This window comes from Zootoca vivipara, chromosome 6 (assembly GCF_963506605.1).
Source record: "Zootoca vivipara chromosome 6, rZooViv1.1, whole genome shotgun sequence".
Taxonomy (NCBI): Eukaryota; Metazoa; Chordata; class Lepidosauria; order Squamata; family Lacertidae; genus Zootoca; species Zootoca vivipara.
In genome coordinates, this window is record NC_083281.1 from 47,206,346 (window position 1) to 47,227,160 (window position 20,815).

Consider the following 20,815-nt stretch of genomic DNA (forward strand, 5'->3'; position numbering starts at 1 on the left):
CTCCCCTGCCCTTAGGAGTCAGGAGAGCTAGCCCCATGATAAGGCAGCTTGGTGAGCATCAACGGTGCCACTGGAAACATTTCCCAGCCCCTGCCCAGTCTGCGAGAGTTTACCAACTCTTGTTCCCTCAGGACTAGAAACTTGCTTTTTCAAAAAAAAAAGTTGAGATTTTCAGCACATTGGAATAGGAAGCCAATGCCAATTCCTGATTTAGTGCAACAGAATCATTGATGGCAAACAACTCTACCCATGACTTGGTAGCCCCCCAAGCAACTCAGGGGCACTGCTGGAAAGCCAAAGGAACCAGGCAATCATGAAGCCTGCTTTGTAGGGTATGCAGAGGCCATTCCTAGTAAACTGCTGCAGAGGGAGACTATTCCGAAGGCTTCCTGCCTCCACCTGTCCTCTGCTTACTGTGCTAAACCCTCTCTGGTGTGCAGTGAAATCGGCACTCTAGTGTTACTTGGCTGGGGCTACCCAATGCAGCAAGACAGAGAGTGGGTGTTTGCAGCCCAGATTGTTGCCTCATTGGGGCCCCCAGAAATGTGCATAGCTCTGGGCTCCATGAAGGAGGCATGTTGTACTGCTGCTGTTTTAGATGGTTCCTCCTTGAACCTTGGTGTGCTTTGATGAGATGCCAGACACCTTGAGCGGGCTGTGCCCCAAACGGTGGCTTACATAAAGGTAATAAACAATAAAAATAAAATTAACACACACACCCCGCACAACTTCTCCCTCTTCCCTGGAGAGAAAGAACTGTGCAATCGCCACATGATGCCATCTTCTTCTGCCCATTTGCTTCATGCACTAGATCTTCCCCACAGTTTGTGCTCTGGGTTTTGCTCCGTCAGGGTGGATGAAAAGGGGTTGTGTGAAGGACTATGCACAGCATGTGCAGACCAAGGGTTCTGCAGGGGGGAGTCCCAGAGTCTGTCTCCACCAGGTGCTTGCCTCCTGGCTGCAAAGGTGCAAATGGGTCAATACCACATTGCAGTGAGTGGCTTACATCTTCCAGGCCCAGGATGGCCTGTGGGCAAACCCTCCTGCTGCCCCTGGTGTGGCAACGTCCTCCCAGGGCTGTGCTCTGTCTCAGACATAGGTGGCACTGCCCATTCTGCCCTGTGGCATCATCCCACTTGCATGTGCCTCTTGGCTGGCACAAGATGCCACAGGGCTGGGTTCTTAGCCTGTCAGAATGTTCTGTGTAGTTTGTTTCCCCTGAGTGGAACTGGGCTCCTCAGCTGGAGCAGGGAGGGATAGAGTGCAGTTTACGTATGTTTAATTTGAATCTTATTTATTTATCCTGCCATGTCTTCCCCAAAAGGCACCCAAAGTGATTCATACCATATATATGTATATATTAAAAAAATACATGGGAATCCATAAAACAACCCTCCCAAATAAAGAAAATGCAAGTACAACAAAATTGCAATGCATTAATGAACAGAAGGAAGCAGAGCATGTTCCTTATTCCCCGTGTTCAGGTTACCACCCCCAGCTGCTCCTCAGAAAGCCAGAAGATTTTGCAACAGGCAAAGCTGGTGGGGTGTATTATGAATTGCAATGCAGGAGATACTCTCAACAGCTCCAAATGAGACATTCTCCTTCCTCCCCAGGGAATGTGACTTCTTGTCAGTTAACTGCAAACAGGCAACAAAGCTCCCCAATGTATCCTGTTTCTGGCTCAAAGAAGCAGCTCTCTTTCTCTCTTTCAACTTCTCCAAGTTGCCGCCGCTGCAATCTGCAAAAAGCCAAGCCAAGGCTCACATGAGATGGTCTCTGTTTTCGGCTTGGGCCTTTTGCATCTGGCTCTGGCAGCATGTGCAGGAGGTCACCTGGTTGTCCTTTTCCTGTGGAGACACCTGCAAGGTCTGCAGGGACAACAATGGGAACAGGACACTGGGGGCAGAGGCTCACAGCATCTCTGTGGATGGGGAGTTGCTGTGTCCTTGTCCAGTCACTGCTATTTGGCCTCCTGCAAAACTTGTGTAAGGCTGGGACCTCCGTTGGCCTGAATGAGAGGTTTTCTTCTGAAGTCAGATGAGGTGGTGGCTTCAAGAAGCTAATCTGTGGGAGCCAGAGGCACAAACTTGAAGAAAATGGGGAGCGGGGCAGACAAGGGCAGTGTTATGGGATGGAGTGTGAGAGGCCTCTTTCCCAGTTGCTCCAGCTGAGAAACAGCATCCCCATTCTAGCAAGCCTCTTCCCACCTGGGAAACTGCAGATGAAGCCATGGGTGGACCACCAACTCTCTTCACAAATAGTCTTGGGCAAGCCATGATTCTCCTGACCTCAGTGTTCTCCCGTCCACCCTCAAATCTGAGCTAATGTGGGTGAACCATCCAGGGCAAAGTGCTCTATGAATGCCAAGCACAGTGACAAATCCAACTTTACTTCCTGCTCCTGAGCAGGAAGCTCTGCCACCTGAAGTGTAAGGAGGTCCAGGGAAGTTCTGCCTGGTTCCTGCCTGGGTCAGGATTTGGGCAGCCCTGGGGCTGTGCTGACTGCTGTGCTTGCATTTTCCCCTTCTGCAGGACTTTTGCTGCAGGAAGTGACCATGGCTGGCCTGCATGAGCAGCGATTTACAGAAGAGAAGCCACTGCTTCGGGGGCAGGACACTGAGCTGGTGAGTCCTGCTGGATTTGGCATCACTTAGCAAAAAAACATTTAAAGGGGACAAACCAAGTGGTAGCTGACAAGTGTATGGAATTGACAAGAGGGCAAGCAACCCCTGGACTTAAATGTAAGCTCTTCCCAGGACTGGTGCATTGTCGAACTGCTTTGGGAACGGTGTCCATGATGGTCTCAGATTCAAAAGATACCTGAGTGAGAAATTACTCAGAAAGTCAGCAACAGTTGGGAAGGACTGTTCCCTTAAAGCCCTAGTTTTGGGCTTCTCAAAGGCATCTGATCGACAAGTGGGGAAATGAAGCTGATGGACTAGGTAGGTCTTTGATCTTATCTAGCAAGGTTCTTAAGATACTTGTCCTGAAACTTGTGCCAGTGTGACGTTGAGCTGGTCACACACCCATCACTTTCATTCCAGAGACCTCTTCCACTGGAGATCTGTGGTCTGTGGCTTCAGGACCAAATTCAGCCCCTTTATACTGCATAGGCTGCCAGTTGCTCACTCAGAGGCAAGAGGGATGTATGTGGGTGTAGAGATGGCCATTGGGCCACAAGCAGGAAGCAGGAAGCAGGGCCCTGCCTACCACCCTCCATTCCTTCTTCAGTGTGGATTCCCAGTAAACAAGAGGATGAGCAGAGCCTGATGGAAAAGCCAAAACTCTCCTGGACGTGTTGACAGGTGGGCCTCTGATGTGATGCTGATGCCACCAATAAGGAACTTAAGATACAAACCTGGTGAGCCATGTCAGTAACAAAGAAGTTTGGAAGCTATCTTCTGCCATTATATATATGCAAATATTTATATCTTGATTTAAATCCAGCTCCAAACAGGTGTGTGCAAGTGAAATTCCAAATACTGGCTGACTATCATTTTCTCCTGGCTTGAGGAGAGAGAGGTAAGCCTACTTGGTACTTCACACTAGCACACAGCCAAATTCCCAATTTCCACTTGGCATCTACGCCACGGCCTCTGGCCAGCATGTTGACCAACCAGCCTTCCTCCCAAAATCTGTGCTCTAGAGATGGGCAGAGATTCTCCTAGGCAGTTGCACCTACTCTTAAACTGCAAATTTGAGAGGGAGGCTGGCGGTTGTATGGCTGTTATATTGCCAAGGTTTGCCAGTGACGATCTAGAGTGCCTCAGGTTCTCCACCTCGATTTGTAGAGAGTCGGGATAGATCCCAACCTTTCTGTGACAGGCAGCTGAATGATCCTCCTTTCATGAAACACAGTATGGTGGGGATGTCCCAGGTTTGGGGAGTGCACTCAGTAGGCTTGGAAGATAGTCGTGAGCTATAATAGCCTGTATGAGAAGTAATGGTTTGAATTGGTCTGTTTCCTTCCCAGGAGAATTCAGATACTTTCCTCTCTGCAGTGAACACAGACTGGAAGGTAAGTTGCAATGTCTTCTCCTTGCCTTTGTGCGCCTGCCATGCTCAGCGTGGTTCAATAGATGCAGGCCGGTGGCTTAAAAATGTCAGAAATGGCATTTTGGGGCTGCAAGGAAAGGCACCTATTAAGTCTGAATAAAGGTGTGCTGTTCAAGGTGTTGTCACCTGCCAGGCCGGGCTTCCATTGGTCAGTTTCTTTTAGCTAATGTGGGAGCCAAATGTGTGGTTTAGCAAAGCCCATCTGGCAGGTGTGTCTAGTGATTTTTATGCAATTAACCACATGACTTGTGATGTTTAAGACAGCTTTTGTTTATTTAAAGTCAGATAACAAGCAGAGTTGCAATTTGGTAACTAGGCAAAGGCCTTACCGGTATCTGACAGAGCAAAACCAACATCACAGGCAAGAACGGAAGAACAAGGCCATAGGCTATCTGTGTCAGCAAATTCCTATGCACATCTTCAGAGACATATTGACTCTGTTACAACAGGAGGGGAGTTATTTGTTTGTGTGGTTTTTTTTGTTCTTGTTTTTCTCTTGTGTTTTGTGTTTTTATATTGTCTGTCTATGTTGTGAACCCTGAGATCTACGGATGAAGGGCGCTCTACAAATTTAATAAATAAATAAGAATAACATCTATTCATACTTTTACTGCCTTTTAGACCATCTACCAGTATACTTATCAATTATTTTCTCACTGCATATCCCAAGTTATCTTTTGGGCTACTCATCACTCCATAGGGCTCCTTGTCACATTAGCTTTCTTTATGTAGCCTTCGCCAACCTGGTGCCTACCTTTCCCCTGGGACTAGGTAGAGGAGGCAATGCTTTGGTGCCTTCTCCCACACCTGTCTTTGCCTCTGGGAGGGGGCAGGACTGGTGTGTGAAGGAGTTTTATAGTGGCGATTGAGACACAACTTTTGCACAGCGGAAGGAGTGACTCCTGCTGCACAGGGAGTAACAGGATAAAACCTTCAGGCACCTGCAAGGGGTATGTCCTGACAGACCTCAGGCTGAACCTTCTGTGCCAGGTAAGATGCCACCCCAAAGGCCCTCCCCCCCATAGGGTGAGCCTGCTGATTTGACTGGCCAAGTGGCTAAAGAAGGGAAGTAAATTACCTACCCAGTCCAAAGATTTTCCCTCTCCCTTGCCTCAAGAACCTCACCTTTTGCTGAAGAGAGGGATTTTCAAATATTGTGGTGGTGTCTCTGTTTCCCAGTCACCAAAGATCAATCAATTTGGGGCTGTAGGTTGGAAGACATCAAAATGACATTTACCCAGAAACCCTAATCTGTGGAGGCCACTTGGACTCTTGTTTGCAATAATTGCAGACTTGAAGAGTGTGGTTGTTATTGATTGTTTTATTGTTTAATTTAACAATCTAAACTGTAATCATCATTATCAGGGCAGCTTGGCAGTCTGTCTCTTCTGGGCCAAAGCAGATGGGCGGATGTGCATATTGATTGGATGGGTGAGCGGACTGCTCGTCAGAGGAAGACCCCAACTTTGTGGAATGGTGGTTCGGAAGATTGGAAAATGGGCTAAGACATCTGGCATGAGCCTAACTGGATGGCAGACACATCTGGCAATGCAGGCCTGAGAGCTAGGAGCCAGGTGAAGGCCACATCTGCCCTTTCCAGTCTAGCTCTGGAAGTTTAGGAACCTGTATAATCTCCTTTGTAGATCTCCTGAAAGCAGGAACTTGTTGTGGAATGGCTTTCTCCCAACCTGGTGCCCTCCAGATGTTGTAGTCCTATAACATATGCATAGCTGCCAAGTCTCCTGTTTTTCGCGGGAAACCCATGTATTTTAAACCGTTTCCCGCTGGCAGCCTGGATTGGAAAAAATCCTGTAAATCCCCCGGATTTCCTACCTGCCAGGGAGGCTCCATTTTGGGTCCTGACGCCGCCCGATTTCCGGTGCCCAGACATGGGTAGCGCGGCACCAGAAGTTGCTTCTACGCATGTCCGGACATGCGTAGAAGCGACTTCCGGTGCCGCTCTGCCCATGCCTGGGCACCGAAAATTGGGCAGAGCGCATAGCTGCCAAGTTATCCCTTTTTAAAAGGGATTTTCCCTTATGCTGAATAGGCTTCCTCGCGAGAAAAGGGAAAACTTGGCAGCTATGGCAGAGCGGCACCGGAAGTTGCTTCTATGCATGTCCAGAAATGCGTAGAAGCGACTTCCGGTGCCGCGCTGCTGCTGATCCCGCATTTTTCAGCGGGAGACTTGGCAGCTATGCATGTGGATGGCATCAGGTTGGGTATAGCTGTTGTGGAAAGGAAGGTGGCTTGTTGTCTGTTGGCAGAATCTGTGTGGAGGGGTGTCGAGTGCCTGAAATCCAAGCTCATTTGGCTGGGAGGAATTGCTCTTGTTTCCATGGTAGTGGTTGCTTGAGCAACAGTTCTTTGAGTATTCTCATGTCAAAGCTTGAGCAGCTCTTTTGCCTGCCTCTGACTTTTCTTTCGTTTTCATGCCCAAAGAGACAGAAGTCTGCAGTTTCTGAGCCCTCATTGCTTAGACTATGAACTGTCAAGTGGGGAAGGACGGAGGCCATGCTAACGGTTGGCGTCCCCAAGAAGCAAAGCTCAGGCTGCCTGGGAAATTGCTCAACTCCTCTTCACCTGTATGCTGTACAAGCCTGGCAGGAGCTGCCTCTTGTCCTTTAGACTAAGACATTCGTTATATGTTGCTGTTTTTGTTGTTGTTCTGTAAGTGGCCTTGGTGTTTGAAAAGCAAAGCAAAACACAAATCATTTTAAATATAGTGTTAAAAATAAATATTTGGCATATCCACAGTTTTCCTCCAATGCATACTCTGAGCATCCTCAGCATAATGTCCTAGTTTTGACCAAAAGGGAGAGTCCCCAGACAACTTCGCACAGTCTCCACTCCCTCCCTCTTTCCATGCCTTTCTGTGGTTGGATCCCTTGACCCCAGATGCCAATGTATGGGAGAACCTGAATCATGGAAGTTGAATAAAACATGGGGAACTAACCAGACAGAGGCAAACAAGCTTGTTTTGCCTCAGTCCTCGCAATGGTAGGGCCTGGGCTTCCTGCTTCTTGCATCCCTTTGATTTGCTGATACGAGGATCTCCAAGCAGTGTTAACTGCAGGTTAGATTGCAGGTTCCTGCTCAGTATGCATGCATGATTATTCCAGCCACTCCAGAGCTGGTCTTTTGGGAACTGCACAGACCAGGTATAGCTTTGACTCTCATTGTGGTTTGGTACACTGGATTCAATGTGTTTGCCCAGACATCTTAGAGAACTGGATGGACTTTCAAAAGCAGGGCAGGAGAGCTCCTCCTCCTCCTCCTCACCACAATTTCTCACTGTGTACACTCTTCCCTGCTCCACCCTCCACAGCTACCACACCACGGACCTCTACCACAACCTGGTAGGAGGAGATCTCTCCTTTCACTTACTGCCATCTCATTCAATGTTACCACAGCCACATTTATTGCTGTTCAGGGGGTAACAAGCATCTCAGTCATTTTCTTCTAACATTTCGCAAAGCCTCTGTCTGCTTGCTTTCAAGGCTTTTCCTCTCTGGACAGTGTATACTCCTTGTTAGAAGTATTCAAATTCTGTGCCCATCATAGCTGGATTGTGTGACCAATATGAAATTGTTCAAATTTGCTGTTTTGCATTATACATTCTAGTTTTGCTAACCATGAGAAGGGACTGCTGAAAATCTGGTTCAGCAGCTGCTCTGACTTCTGAAACTTCAACCATCAGTGTCCAGACACTTTATAGCTGTAAAGGATCTTGCTTTTTAAAAATCAAAGAACCATGAAATTCTTAGAAAGTTGAATTCCGTGTCCTCAATTTCACATAATCTGCTTTTCCTGTTCTTCCTGACTATGTAAGTCCAGGTCCTTTTTGAAGTGCTTGTGCAGCGTGACTACATTGGGCTTTAAGCTATCCTGGCTGTCAGTTTCCTTGGAGGGCTCTGGGTTTTTGCATCTTCAGAGAGTTTTCCTGCTTTTGTCACCAGAAATCTGGATGGTTTTTGTAGGAGCTGGCACAGGAACACAGACCATTGAACGTCTGAGTGCACTTATCCTCATAAAAGATACAGAGAGAGAATGAATGAATAGATGAATGAAATAACTGCTAGAGCCAGGTTTTATTCCATTTGAATTCCAGGTAGACAATTTTCTGCGGCCTGTGAATGATGGGAACGAGCTGTTCTTCCCATTAGGAACTGCAAATGCCACCCCAACACAGCCTGTGAAATCACTCCTGCTGTTTCCTGGCACAAGTGACAGCCTTCTTTCTTCTTTCTGCTGCCCCAGCTCTAAGAAGGAACGCTTCTGGTCATTGCGAGCATCGATTAAAAAAAAAACCACATCAATTTATATCTCCAGCATGCTAAAGGTTAAAATCAACTATTGCTGGTCTGTGAGCTACTTTGTGCTCCTATTGCAAGTCATTGCAGGATGAGGTTCACTGAAGCTCAAGTCCAGTGATCCATCTTTTGTTTGTTTATTTATTGGATTTGCAGACCACCTTTCAGTGCAAGATGCCCAGGGCGGCATCTCATGAAAGCATGAAAAGCAGCATATACTGTAGAAGCCATACAAATGGCACTAGCAGTAGTTGCCGAGGGTCAGTAAAATTAGTATATTCATAAAATCCAACAAGCCATTAAAAAACACAATACAGAGCACTGCACACCAAAAAGTTCTGTCCTCAGACACCACCCACCTAATTTCAAATGCTGTGTCGATGCATGTAGAATGAGATACTAAAGAGGGCCTCCAATGAAGAGCAGGCTCATATGGGCTGAAGGTGAGCCTGTTCCCAAACAGTTCAGGGCTTTGTTGGCTGCTAAGCAGAAGCAGACGCAGGTGGCGCTGTGGGTTAAACCACAGAGCCTAGGGTTTACTGATCAGAAGGTTGGTGGTTCGAATCCCCACGACGGGGTGAGCTCCTGTTGCTCGGTCCCTGCTCCTGCCAACCTAGCAGTTCGAAAGCACGTCAAAGTGCAAGTAAATAAATGGGTACCGCTCCGGCGGGAAGGTAAACGATGTTTCCGTGCGCTGCTGTGGTTCGCCAGAAGCAGCTTAGTCATGCTGGCCACATGACCCGGAAGCTGTACGCCGGCTCCCTCAGCCAGTAACTTCTCCCAGGGGTGGCCCTTTAAAGTGACCCCTATGCAAAACAGTGGCAACATTGAGCCAAGAGGGTCCTTGGCCTCTCAGGGTCTTTGGCCTTATAAAAACCAGGACACCCACCAGGAACTCCTTTCTGGCTCCTGTTTCTTGCCTTTCTTTGAGACAAGCTTCATGGAGCCCCTGAAACTCCTTTCTGGGTTTGAACCTGGCAAACTTTGCCGTCATCTATGCAGCAACAGCCATGTCTCAACCCTCTCTCATCACATTTCCTTATAGTCCAGTCATGGAGCAGCTGCCTTAACCTTATTTCTCCTCTTTCACTTGTTGGAAACTAATTAGGGCTGCTTCTCCACACTCAATTTTCATGTGCGCGCACACACACACACACACACACACACAACCTACATACACCAGAACTTTATAAGATAGACAGACAGACAAGTGTTGTTGTTTTTTAATGAATGATCTTTTTGGTGCTGAATGATCTTTTTGGTGCTGTATTTTCACACCTTGTTTCGATTAGAAATTATGTGACAGACAGACAGATGCTACTTTGGGAGCACAAGAGTGAAATGTATCCATAGAGTGATTCCAGGCTAAGAAGCAAAGGAATTTTATTTCAAAAGGCAGTGGAGCTGTGTAAAAGCAGCAGTTCACAGGGCATCCAATGCATCTCGTGTGCATGTTTTTTGTGCCATCCACATGACATTGTTCTCATCCAAGTTGGCAGCCCACACTCACCCCTGCCCCCAATTTAATTCGTCTTTCCTGATCTACAGATAAAGTGGTGGTGGGGGGAATCCAACATGATACCCAACTGTGGACATATTGAAATGTATTGTGTGGCCCATTTGTGTGTGTGTGTGTGTGTGTGTGTGTGTGTGTGTAGAGTGACGTTTTTCTGGGTGCCAACATTTACAAGACCCCCAACTTCCACTGGTGGGAATGGCATGACATGCACTTTAAAAATGTGTTTGTTTTCTGGTATATCAGAAACATAATTTTTTTTAAAAAAATGGCAGCGCACCCAGGTAAATTAAAAGCTGCAGGCATGCCCACAATGGACCTTAGGTTTCCAGAACTCATGGAGGATGAGAAAGTACTAATTGAGGGGAGGGGACAACAAGACATCCCATCAAGCACCTCCCACTAGTGTGGATGGGAAACATTGAGACAGAGTTCAACTGAAAGTGCTCGTGTATGGATGAATGTGTACAAAAGCACATATGGAAAAATCTGATCTGTGACACCCATATGCATATGGACATTCTGGAGTCTCCATATGTGTACACCTTAAGGTGTGATTGCAGCATACACATTTGGCAGCTTGTACATCATACAGAGACATCTGGCATCCTCACAAGTCTCACCCCCCCCCAAGGGCTTGCTGCTGTTGACTGCATAGACAATGGGTTCATCCACACTTCACCTAGAAAGCATGGGTCCAATTGGTTTTGCCTTTCCCCCATGTCTTTCCCCCTGAAAACCTGCTCTTTAGTGCTAAAGAAGGGACCCCTGACCATTAAGTCCAGTCGCAGACGACCCTGGGGTTGCGGCGCTCATCTAGCTTTACTGGCCGAGGGAGCCAGCATTTGTCTGCAGACAGCTTCTGGGTCATGTGGCCAGCATGAACTAAGCTGCTTCTGGTGAACCAGAGCAGCACATGGAAGCGTCATTTACCTTCCTGCCGGAGCGGTACCTATTTATCTGCTTGCATTTTGACGTGCTTTCAAACTGCTAAGTTGGCAGGAGCAGGGACCAAGCAACGGGAGCTCGCCTCGTCATGGGGATTCAAACCGCCAACCTTCTGATCAGCAAGCCCTAGGTGGTTTAGACCACAGTGCCATCTGCGTCCCTTTAGTGCTAAATTGCAGCAAATGACAATCTCTGGAAAACCTGAATGCTGGCTGTTCTGATTCAGCACTAAACCACGTGTTTTTGTAGGGGAAAGCAGTGGGGCAAATGGAAGTGTGGGTGAACCACACACAACCAAGTAAGCCAGAATCCTATTTCTAGCCTTGATAAACCAGTGCTGGGATCCAGTTGAAGTATGCCAGGGGGAAGCTCTGTCTATTTCAGCACCATGGACAGTGGGTTCATTTGCATACTTTGTTGAGCCCTGAGCAGAGCTTGGCAACAGATTGGATTCTGTCTCAAATCAGCAAGCTCAACCTGAATTACTGAATTACGGTACCTCTGCTGTCCCAGGCTGCGATCTGGGCCCTGGGGCTTTCTGCAGACTGCAGTTGTGCTGCAAACCAAAAGATCTGGTTTCTGGACCAGATTCTGATGAATCTGTCAGGCCTGCCAGATTTGATTTTAGATAGGGCGGAATTAAGTTGTCATCTACGAAACCACAGTGTTGAAAACCTGACAATATTTATAACCAACTGCAGAGTCCAACTCACACTATGCCAGATTTCAGATTGTTAAGAATGGTATTAAAGTTAATAAAGAATCCCATTGAGGAGACAATATGAAACACACCAGCTTCTTGGTCTCATTTCATATGTACAGCAACTAATGGGGGTGTGGAGTGTGTCTCTCTCTGTCTGTCTTCATAACAAAACTGAGGATCTCATTGTGGGTAAAATGTCAGACTTAGATCAGGGAGGGCTGGATTCAAATCTCCAATCAGGCACAAACTTCATGGGATGGCCTAGAGCTTCACCAATCTCACCTCACAGTGATGTTGCAAGGATAAGAGTAGGGGATTGGCTCCTCAGGGGAAAGGCAGAATTAAAATGGGGCGAGTAACACTACTTTCATTTCCCCCCACGTTTTGTCTGGAGCTGAAATGGCTCGAGTTAATGGACCAAATTAGACTACTGAAATAGTACCTAACTAGTTACTGCCATTGAATTGTATGTTCCAAAAAGACAGGAAAAAATAATCCTGCAATTCAAAACTGTCTGGAGAGCGTCAGATTGGGGAAATCTGATGTCAGCCTGTCTTTGCTCCCTCTTTCTGTGGGAGCCAAGCCAGGCAGCAGTCACTTTTAATCTGTGAAGTGGAGAGGGAGAGAGCTGTTTTTCAGAGCTTTTCTCCCATCCCAGGCTTTGAGCCCAGAAAAGTCTACCTCCTTGCAGCTTGTCGTGCTATTTTTTACTTTCTTTCCTTGGTTTCTTGCCCTCTTGTTTCTTTCTCTTTCTTCTGATGACTATTGGAATGTTTCCACCCTTCTCCTGCAACTGTTTCTTTGGGGTTCTGAGGACACCTGCTTTTAAATCTACTTCTGGGCCTTTCAGCACTTCTTTCCCTCTTGACAATTGCATGGGATACTGCTGCCCTTGTTTGGCCTTCCGCACAGACACTGCAGTTTCAGGTAATGAGGCTGCTGAGGAGGGAGGGAGGTCAGTGGTGAAATGCAAGAGAAGCACCTTCATGGTAGGCAATTAGTCTGTAGCTAAGGCAGCAAAAGCAATACAACCCACCTCAGAGGCTCTCACCACCCTTCTGAGTAATACCCCTCCCCACCTTCTGACTATACATAAGGGTCTGGTGACTTCTGTTTCAGTGTATCTGAAGAAGTGTGCATGCACATGAAAGCTCACAAACTTAGTTGGTCTCTAAGGTGCTACTGGAAGGAATTTTTTTTATTTTTTGTTTCGACTACATCAGACCAACACGGCTACCTACCTGTAACAAACTCTTCTGTTAAACAGACATGGACTGATCCAGGGCAAATTCTGCACCCTGTGAAACTCCTGGCCACCTGGGTGAGGTCAGGTAGCTCTTTACCTGGACCTCAACCTGTGCACTTGACAGCTACCTGCACTTTGGTGCAATGGGCAGGGCTACATTTGTTTGGGTTGGTCAATCTTAGCCAGTTTTTGCAAACCTGGTACTTTCCAGCATAGCGATGGAAGTTGTAGTCCAGAACATCTGGAAAACATCTTGCCAGATTGGCAAAGGCTGGTCTAAGCAATATTTGTGGCTTGCTTGGAGGGTAAAATGAGCCTGGCACTAGCTGCAAGCTGACTTTTCACAAAACCGGGAGTGTCACATTTTTAAAAAATGTTATGCAACTCTTTGGTTCTCTCTGAACCAGTGGGCATGACATAGCTTCTGTGAGTGGGTGTCCATTTCCAGCTCAGCACACACTAACTAAAGCTCTTATTTGTGGGTACCATTTTATGACCCCACTGTAATTTTTAAAAAGCATTAGTATTTATCTATTGCTAAATGCTCTTCTGGTTTTTTCTTTTTAAAGTGAAACCAAGGCATGGTGTTGTAACACTATGGTGTTATAGCACCATACCTCTCTTTCATTGTTGCTTTTTAAATGTAGCTAGAGAAGCATTTTAGTGACAATTTAAAAATGTGATTAATTAATAAAAACAGGGTCACAAAACAGCACCCACCACAAATGTCATGATCAATGTGTGCTGAGCTGTGATAAGTTAACTTTCCAGATGTGTCGCTGCCCATGTTAAACCCTTCTCTTTTAAAACCATATTTACACATGTGGAGATTGTGGTACTCTTCCATCCTTCTAGAAAATTCCACTCAGTGTGGTCTGAGAGATGATGGAAGAACCACAAGGAAAATACAGGGTGGCAGTGAATGGCTATATATTAAGTGAAGGGCTATATATTCTCATCAGTTCTGAGCCCAGCACTCTTTGTGACATGGAGAACACAAATATATTTATTTGGAGGATTGAAGTATATGTACTGGGGGAAAGGACTAGATGTGTGCTTGACAAACCCCACATATGGGGAAGAGCTGATGCCCCCCAGGCAAAGAGGTTGTTGATGTGTGTTACTCCCCTCCTGCGGAGCAAATGTCCTCAGGAGGGCTGGCGCTTGCAGCAGAAGGTGGGCAGTGTCAAAGATGCTGCAGGTACAGATCTGTCACCTCTCAGACTTGAAACAACCTGTCCTTGGGCATACCCCCAAAATCTGATACACTCCCTGAAGTGATGGGGTGCTGGAGCAAGGAAGGGGCCCTGTGGATTGGTTGCTGCCTACCCACCCCACTCTCAGTGCATGAACGTACAACCCTTAAGCTCGTATGCATGCACAGCTTTTTGTGAGAGGTCAGGAGTTTGCTTGATACCCTCCCTGCTTGTCTTTTCCACCAACCCCTTGAGTGTCTCTGTCCTTGGAATAGACTAAAAGTGCCCACTTTCCATTTTTGGAACCTGAGGACTGTGTGTGTGTTTGCACCTGCATTTGGAGAGTGGGTTTAGAGGAAGGGAAACTTGGGAATGCAGCAGGAAGGCTCTGTCCTTTCTCTGACGTGCTTTGGTGTTCTCTAACCCTTCCTACGGAGAAGGCAGGTGCGAAGCTGAGCATGACTGCAGTGCACCAGAGAGAGAGAGAGAGAGAGAGAGAGAGAGAGAGAGAGAGAGAGAGATCTTCCTCCTCCTCTAGCTGGGGCACCTCTGGGCTGCCTTGCTTTCTCCTTCCCACCTTTCAGAGAACATGCTAGTGGGGTGTGACATGCAGGCATGCAATTCTGGGCCCTTTGTGAGTCTGCAGATCTGCTTCCTCTTCCTGGGGGTGCATCCGTAAAAAGTGAATGTCAGCACTCTGCACTTCTGCCTGCGCGCTCCCATCTTTATTCATGAGGGTAAAATGGAGACTGGCTGGCTGTGTAGTAATGTTGTTGGGAAATAAACATATAAATAAATAAAACAAACAGGTGCATTTCCATCCAGCAGGAGCATGACTCATCTCCCCACCCCCCCACCCCCACCCCCCCACCCCCGCCCATGCCTATCACTGGGCTCCATTTGAGCAGTAGAATGCTTCAAACCAATCTTTCCCCGGTGAGCTGGGGAGGAGGAGGAGTTAAGCCAGGGGGGTGGGTCTCCTTTATCAAGGCTGGTGGAAAGAGGCCAGCCCACTGCAGAGCTGTGCATCTTCCCAGCTGAAAGAGAGAGAGGAGAGCCTGTCTAGAGCTGGAAGTGGCCAGAGAGGCAAAGGAGGAGGTTGCTGCTGCTGCTGCTGCTGCTGCTGCTGCTGCTGCTGCTGCTGCTGCTGCTGCTCTTGCTCCTGCTCCTCCAGAAGAAGAAAGGGAGCTCACCATGCCAAAGTGCTGGGATGGGGTAGGTACAGCTCAGCAAGGGAAGATGGTGTGTGTGTGTGTATGTGTGTGTGTGTGTGTGTGTGTGTGTGTGTGTGTGTAGGTGGTGGGGCTGCTGCATGCCACTGCTGGGCAAGGGGAGGGGGAATCCCCCCTCCAACGTCGCTGGAGTCCCCAGCCTGCTCCTTAACCTTGATGTTTTCTGCCCCAGCTTAACACAGTCCAGTATGAGGGGGATGGATCCGCACTAGTCCTTGAGCACGTGTGGCAGGTAGGAGCCTTGAAGGACAGCCTGGGCCATCCTCTCTTAGAAAGCGGAGGGTGCTTTTCCCTTTGAAGCCACGGAAGGAGAAATCAGGGCACAATGCATTCCGAGTGCCAGCTTGGCCTGGAGGTCCTGCCCTCTCATTTAAATGCCAGGAGATGTGTGTAGGCATTCCGTGGCAAAGCAGAGAGGGGAAATGGGCCAAGCCTCTTGCTCCTGCTTCCCTTCGGGACAACCACAGACTTGGATGGCGCACTATGGAGACAGGGCATGGATTCCTTGGGTGCAACCAGCGGGGTGGGCGGGCAGGGGAAGCATCTCCTCATTTTGCAGTGACAAGGGCTGAGGCTGCAGGCATTTTGGGGGAGGGGAAGAGGAGGGGGATAATCCATGGCTGGTTTCTGCAGTTTCGCTCCTTGCTGTTGTGTCTGAAGCATACAGCAAGCAGATGGGCGAGAGGTTCCGCCGAGGCACATGCTGCTGCCTGGTGTCACCTCTCTGCTGTGCAAAGGGCATGTGTGGCATCTGGGGAGAGAAAGTGCACCATTTTCTCTGCACACCCAGTATCCCTTTTGGCACGTACACAGCTCCTTCCCTCCTTCCCTCGCTGTTTCCATTCCTACTGGCTGTCCTCTTAGATCCTCTCTGCCTGGCTTGCAGAGGTGGGTGGAGGAAGAGAACCTCATTTGTGGCTTTGCACTGGGTGCCGGGACTCATTTGCAAAGCAGGAGGAGAACATCTTTGGCGCCATGAAGCTGAGGCAAGACGTCTCTCTGTCCTTGCTGAGACCACCCCTGGCTTCCCCAGAGCCCCACAGAGCTTTCCCCATCAAGGACAGAGCAGGTGGAGCCTGGAGGCAAAGCTGAACCAGGGCTGTCCGTCTGGAGGGCTGCCTTGCCTTTCAGCTCTGCCCTGCTGTTTGACCTTGAGCAAAGCTTGCCCTTGATAGGGATCTCTCTCAATCTTCCCCTCCCCAAGCATTGCTGATGCTCTGATAGGCATCTCACTCCACTTCCAAGATGTGGGGATAATCTTGGCTAAACCTGCCAGGATGAAGGGAAGAAAGGAGGAGCTTCCCATAAGTGCAGCCTGACCCTTCTCAAGGATGGTGGTGGGACTGGAAGAGGAGAAGTGGGTGGCCAAGCAGAGCCTCCTTCAGACGACTTGACCTGGAGAATGACAGTTTGCTCTTTTCAGCAGCTTTTGGGCTGCTCCCCTGCTTACAGGGTGGAGTGGTGGGATATAGACTGTGTGGGTGTTGTTGCCTCTAATCTACAGGGTTCCCAAAGAAGGTGTTTGCTTCTAAAATATGCAGCTTCCTCTGTGGGGCTCGGTGGGGAGATTTTGCTGGGGTGGAATGGGAGCCATGAGTCCTGTTGGATCATGAGGGCCAACCTCCTCCTCCTGCCCCTCTTGCCCTCCTTTCTGGCATGGCTGCCTCTTTGGTCTCTCTTTGCCCTTCCTTGCTTCCATCTCTCCCCATCTGCTATTGCCAGTTGAAATGGCTGCTGTAGAGGTCAGCTGAGGGAGGAGCCTGATGAAGCTGGTCTTTTAGAAGAGCTGTGAGTCGCCTAGTACTGAGTCAAACCGCTGGGCCACGTAGCCCAGTCTGACAGGCCGTGAGGATGTCTTGAGTAGGGTACTACGTGAGAGTAAGTATAGGAGCCTGGAGCACTCCGGGCATTTGCTTTAGGGGCCCTCTTCCCTTCCCCTCCCCATTCTGGAGTGGGAAGGGCAAAATAGGCATTTGTTACCCGGAGGGGGGTTCTGTGTGTTGCAGAGTTGCTGGTTTCTCCCATCCCAAATGTCCTATAGCCTAATTTTTAATGTTCCATCTATCTAATTTATATTCTGCAAGAGCATTCAAGGCAGCTTGAAATAATGAGCAATAAAATGCAGTAACAAGACTATATCAAAACAGTGCTGCAATAGATGTACAATATCAAAAATGAGAGGTGGTGGAGCTTCTGGAATTGACACCTTCCACCCTGGTGACCTCCCACTCCCCACCCCCGTCCCCAATCCCAGGTTTGTACAAGCTATTTGGAGCTACTCATAACTCATTCATGCTGCAATGGCAGCCTGCACATGTTCTGAAGCCCAATGGATATATTCCCACCACAGCATGAGAACCGCTGCCAACACTGTCTGGTTGCAAGGGATGCTGGTCATGCTTGTGAGATGCTGACACATCGTCTTGCAATCCCTAGAGCTTAACTGGCGGGGTGTGAGGCCGAACCATACCAAAGCTTATCTCATGTAACAGGAAGATGTTCCAGAAAAAGAGACCTGGCCCTGAGAAGGGGCTCCACTGCTGAAACTTGGCTCCAGATAATAGGAAGAACATAGAAAGAGCCTGCTGGATCAGGCCAAGGGCCCATCTAGTCCTGAATTCTGTTCTCACAGTGGCCAACCAGATGCCCATGAAAAAGCAGTCACTTGGCACAAGAGCCATCTCCCTTCCTGAGACTTCCAGCATCTGTTTCTCAGGAGCGTTGCTGCCTTCGATTGTGGAAGTAGAGCAGAACCACCGTGGCTAGGAGCTAGTAGAATAATAAAGAATAACAATACTAAGCTATTCTGCAGCACTTTCAAGTTTTTAAAGGGTATCAAAAACATTACCTCAATAATAGTCAAAATGTCTCATTTTAATTTTATTTGACAACATTTGCATATCCCTTAGCTGTTATCAAATCCTCTAAGCAGCTTACAGAAATAGATTTATGTATGCCTTAAAAATATTTTTTTATCCATTTTATCAATGAAAATGTTGACCCGGAGGGTGGCTGCTGTGAAAAAGTTGAATAGCGTATTAGGGATTATCAGGAAAGGCAGAATGATAATGCCTTCATGCCAGCCTTCCAGCCCCAGACCTAGCACCCTTCAGATGTTTTGGACTACAACTCCCATCAGCACCAGCCAGCATGGCCAGATGATGCTAGGGCTGATGGGAGTTGTAGTTCAAAATATCTGGAGGACACCATCTTGGGGGAAACTACACCAATTTTATTTTGCAACTGCATTTGGAATGTGTGTGTGTGTGTAATTTGGGATATTGTAGAGCTAAGCAGAACAGAGGAGCTGCCATGAGCAACAGCTTCCCAGGTTAGCTGTTTCTGCTTAAAATTGTTTTAATGGTTATGTTTTCCCATAGCTTGGCTTTATTGTGTATTTTAATTAAATATGTTGTAATATTATTGGGTATTTTAATTATGGATTGACCTTACAGTTGTAAATAACTTAGAAGCCATTTTGGCATGTAAGCAGGATATATATTTTTATATTTACTGTTTCCTGCTTGGCAGGGGGTTGGGCTGGATGGCCCTTGTGGTCTCTTCCAACTCTATGATTCTATGATTATTAATAATAGCTAATAAAAATAGATCTGGATTGCCTTCTCCCAAGTGAGCAGCAGGGTCCCAATCCCTTCCTTGAGTCCTTTGGGCCACTAGACTATTTCTGCATATTGTTGGCAACTGTGGCCTTTTTATGCTCATGCACTGGCTTCAGGGGCATTGATGTCCAGCCTCTCAGGACAGGGGCAGATCACAACCTTCCGTTTTGAATAACTTCACTAGGCCAGGGTCACCAGGGACCCATAGTCAGATGCCCCATCATCAGCTGAGTATGTTCAGATACATTTGATCCACCGTCAGGAAGCTGGAATCCTCCTTGCTGCTGTTTGACCCCCATTTTTTATCTACCTCTTTCTTGTGGGTCCATCGTGTGTGAGAGCAGATGAACTGGTCCCTGATCCACTGGCTCCCACATTGTTATTGGAATTGACTACTCTAGGCCATCATCCTATAAATGCATCACTTCAGCTTAACAAATTGCAATCTATTTGCATCATTTTAATAATCATTTAGGGAGTCCTTTTAAAAAGTGGGTGTTATCGCAGCAGTTCCATGAGGTAGATTGCTACTATGTGTGTTTTACGAGAGGGCAACCCCACTTATCCCATGCAGGATATGGATGTTCATCCCTCTCCCCACTTATTATATATATATTTATTGCTTCATTGCATGTATATCCTACCTTTTTCTCCAAGGTGCTCAAGGTGCCGTACACAGCCCTCCTCCTCATTTAATCCACACAACAACCCTGTGAGGTAGGATAGGTTGAGAGGCAGTGACTGGCCCAAGATCAGCTGGTGAGCTTCATGGCAGAGGATGGCGGGGTTTGAGCCCAGGTCTTAGTTTGACACTCTTAACTACTCCACCATACTTGACTTTTGTGGTGGCCCTGGAAACACGCAAAGAAGACGGGCAGGGGAGCCAGGCTTCCACACTTCTGAGGTCTTATGGGAAAATGGGGACTGGCTTCTTCTAACCGTACAAACAGGCTGACCATGGAAGCAGCAGTGCCTTACACAGGAAAAATTGAAAATTGGGAATCGGACAGAGAAGACGGAGGTGCCTCTTCCTCCATTCTGACACCTGGACCCTTCTTCCTGCCAGGGGAGGACTGATACAGCTCTTTCTCTTCCATCTTTCCTCCAGGAGCACGATATCGAGACTCCATATGGGCTGCTGCATGTCGTCATTCGGGGGTCCCCGAAGGGAAATCGCCCGGCTCTCCTGACGTACCATGATGTGGGACTCAATCGTAAGTGTAGCACTTTCCTTCTGACCAAGGCAGGAGAGGATTAACTCCACCAAAGGATGGGAGGTTCTCAGTTGCTGTTGATTGGACCAACTGTGCTTCATGGTTTGAGCACCAGAAAGGAGCAGGATGGTGGCAGCAGGCCACAACTTCAGTGCCTGGGCCCTCCTTGGCTGATTTGCACTTTGGGGGCTGCCAGTGTGGCTGCGAGTCCCAAGATCTTTTGAGGCAGAAGAGAGGGGCCCGATTTTAGTTGGTCACCAAGAAACAGAGACACAGAGTTGGGTAGAGAACTATGATTAGGCCAGCCAACAAACGCTTCCTCAGATAAAACGAGTCTTTTTTAAAAAAGGGTATAAATTCTTGCATTTCTTCTTAGACTAGGCTGGTCCAGCAGATCAAGAGGCAGATGAAAATCAAGGCCAAGAGGATTTATTTGAGGTTCCTCATGAATAAATAAATAAATTTGAAACTCCCTGCCTATTGACATCAAGCAGGCCCTTCGCTGTACTCTTTTCAGGGCCTGGGTATAACTTTTATTTAAGGCAGGCCTATCCAGGCATGTAGATGTTTGATACCCTTTAATCTTTTTTGGCTGTTTTAATTATTTTAAACTTGTTTTTCTTTCTCAATAATTTTAATGTTTTTTGTAAACTGCTTAGAGATTTTACTTCAATCAAGAAGTGTATAAATTTTGTTAAATGAATAAATAAAGCTGGAGGCCCTATTGTTGGGTACTGTTCCTTATGTCCACTGTCACCTGTGTGCCCAG

General features: G+C 47.6%; 1 protein-coding gene across 5 annotated transcripts in view; it reads left to right on the top strand.

Moving 5' to 3' along the window:
• NDRG4 (NDRG family member 4) overlaps positions 1-20,815 on the top strand; it is a 47,774-nt gene that overhangs the window by 7,548 nt on the left and 19,411 nt on the right. For 3 of the 5 annotated variants that reach the window (XM_035118911.2, XM_035118909.2, XM_035118910.2), the window contains exons 2-4: positions 2,535-2,626; positions 3,976-4,020; positions 19,941-20,046. In XM_035118911.2, the coding sequence (XP_034974802.1) occupies positions 2,558-2,626; positions 3,976-4,020; positions 19,941-20,046 (220 nt within the window). In that variant the 5' untranslated portion in view covers positions 2,535-2,557. Of the gene's footprint in view, positions 1-2,534; positions 2,627-3,975; positions 4,021-14,986; positions 15,196-19,940; positions 20,047-20,815 lie in introns of those variants that run through there. The other 2 variants (XM_035118913.2, XM_035118914.2) reach the window with 1 other exon arrangement.